A 1,484-nucleotide genomic window follows, 5' to 3' on the forward strand; every position below is an offset into this window, starting at 1 on the left:
GCTCTCATTTTCTTACACATAAAAAGCTTGCACTCTCTTCACCCCTAATCTTCTGTCCACTCTTCTCTCTCCTCTTATTTTTTCTCTCTCTAAAAGCAAAAGCAAAAGCAAGAAGAAGACAAACCCAGTCTCAGATCCTTCCATTCTCCAACCCAGAAAAGGCTATAAAAACAACAACCACACGCTCCACAAATATTACTTCTTCATTCTTCTATTTCCCTTTTCTCTTTTTAAATTTCATACAAATTCAAGTATATAAATAGCATTGGATTTTTGCAAGAACATTATTTTGTTTTGTTTTTTGATTGGGTAAATGAGGTGTAAAAAGCACCTTTCGGACCTGAGTAGCAGCGTCGGAGTCTGCGCTTCCTGCCTCCGTGAACGGCTCTTTGCGCTTATTGCCGCACAGGCCCAGGCCCAAGCCCAAGCCCAAGCCCAAGGTCAGGCGCGAGCTCACGTGCAGCAGCAGCTGTTTCACGAGGATCATCGGAAATCTGATAGCAATCCTCCGCCGCTGGTGTTTCCGCGCTCCGTTTCCCCGTATATTTCTCGCCGGAAATCTGATACGACGCCGTGGCAATTCCAGCACAATTCGCTTCCCTCTATTCCAGATCAAAGATTTTACAGTACTCCACAAGTGGGTCCCAACAGTACGGTAATTGCTGCTGGTCATGGGCCTTATAAGAAGAAAGGTTATTTTAGATTTTTCTCGGGTCTGTTTAGATCCAGGACGGAGAAACTAGATTCGGATCCTAGGGTTTCGAATTTCGGCGATGCTTACCCGGCGTCGTCTTCTTCACCGTCGTGGTTCACAACGATTCTCTCCGGTCGTCGGAAAAAGCAGTCGCGCACGTTTTCTGTAGAAGAATCGACGATCGGAGGTCATCGGAGGACGTGTCGTAATCGCGATCGAGGAATGTCTCCGGCTCGATATTCGGACGATGAGGAAGACGAACATTGTAACGGCGGATCGAGCGGGTACTCGTCGGAGTCGTCGAAACAGACTCCGAGGAGAACACCGGCAGCTCAACATGGCCGGCGAGGTAAATCGAGTCATAATCGGAACCTCACCGGGATGGCGTTTTGCTTGAGTCCTTTAGTGCGTGCGAGCCCGAGCAGAAATTGGAATCAGAAGGGAATGCCGCCGGAAATGATATTCTCCGGCGAGATAAGAGTACCAACAAAGCCTCAGCTTTCCACAGCGACGTCCTTTTGCAAGAACAGATCGAGGAAGCTTGCCGATTTCGGAAGGTTCAATCCCAACCATTGATTTCAGCGAACGTTGACATTTGACCAATTTGACGATCACGACTTCTACGACTGTGATCATATAAAAATGAAAGTACGGTTTTGCCCTTGTTTGTTTTAGTTTTTTTTTTTCTTTTCTTCTCATCAGTATTTTCTCTGTACAATTCCACTACATACAAGAAAAAAAATAATCAAAATATTTTATCTAGATATCTTTTCCAATGTGTAACTTGTTT

At 45.5% G+C, this 1,484-nt stretch overlaps 1 protein-coding gene across 1 annotated transcript; it reads left to right on the forward strand.

Moving 5' to 3' along the window:
- Window positions 1-313: 313 nt before the first annotated feature.
- Window positions 314-1,270, forward strand: LOC107829032 (uncharacterized). Its single transcript, XM_016656444.2, has one exon. The coding sequence runs from the start codon at window positions 314-316 to the stop codon at window positions 1,268-1,270; it is 957 nt and encodes a 318-aa protein (XP_016511930.1).
- The last annotated feature ends 214 nt before the right edge of the window (window positions 1,271-1,484 follow it).

Source organism: Nicotiana tabacum, chromosome 7 (genome assembly GCF_000715075.1).
Source record: "Nicotiana tabacum cultivar K326 chromosome 7, ASM71507v2, whole genome shotgun sequence".
NCBI lineage: Eukaryota > Viridiplantae > Streptophyta > Magnoliopsida > Solanales > Solanaceae > Nicotiana > Nicotiana tabacum.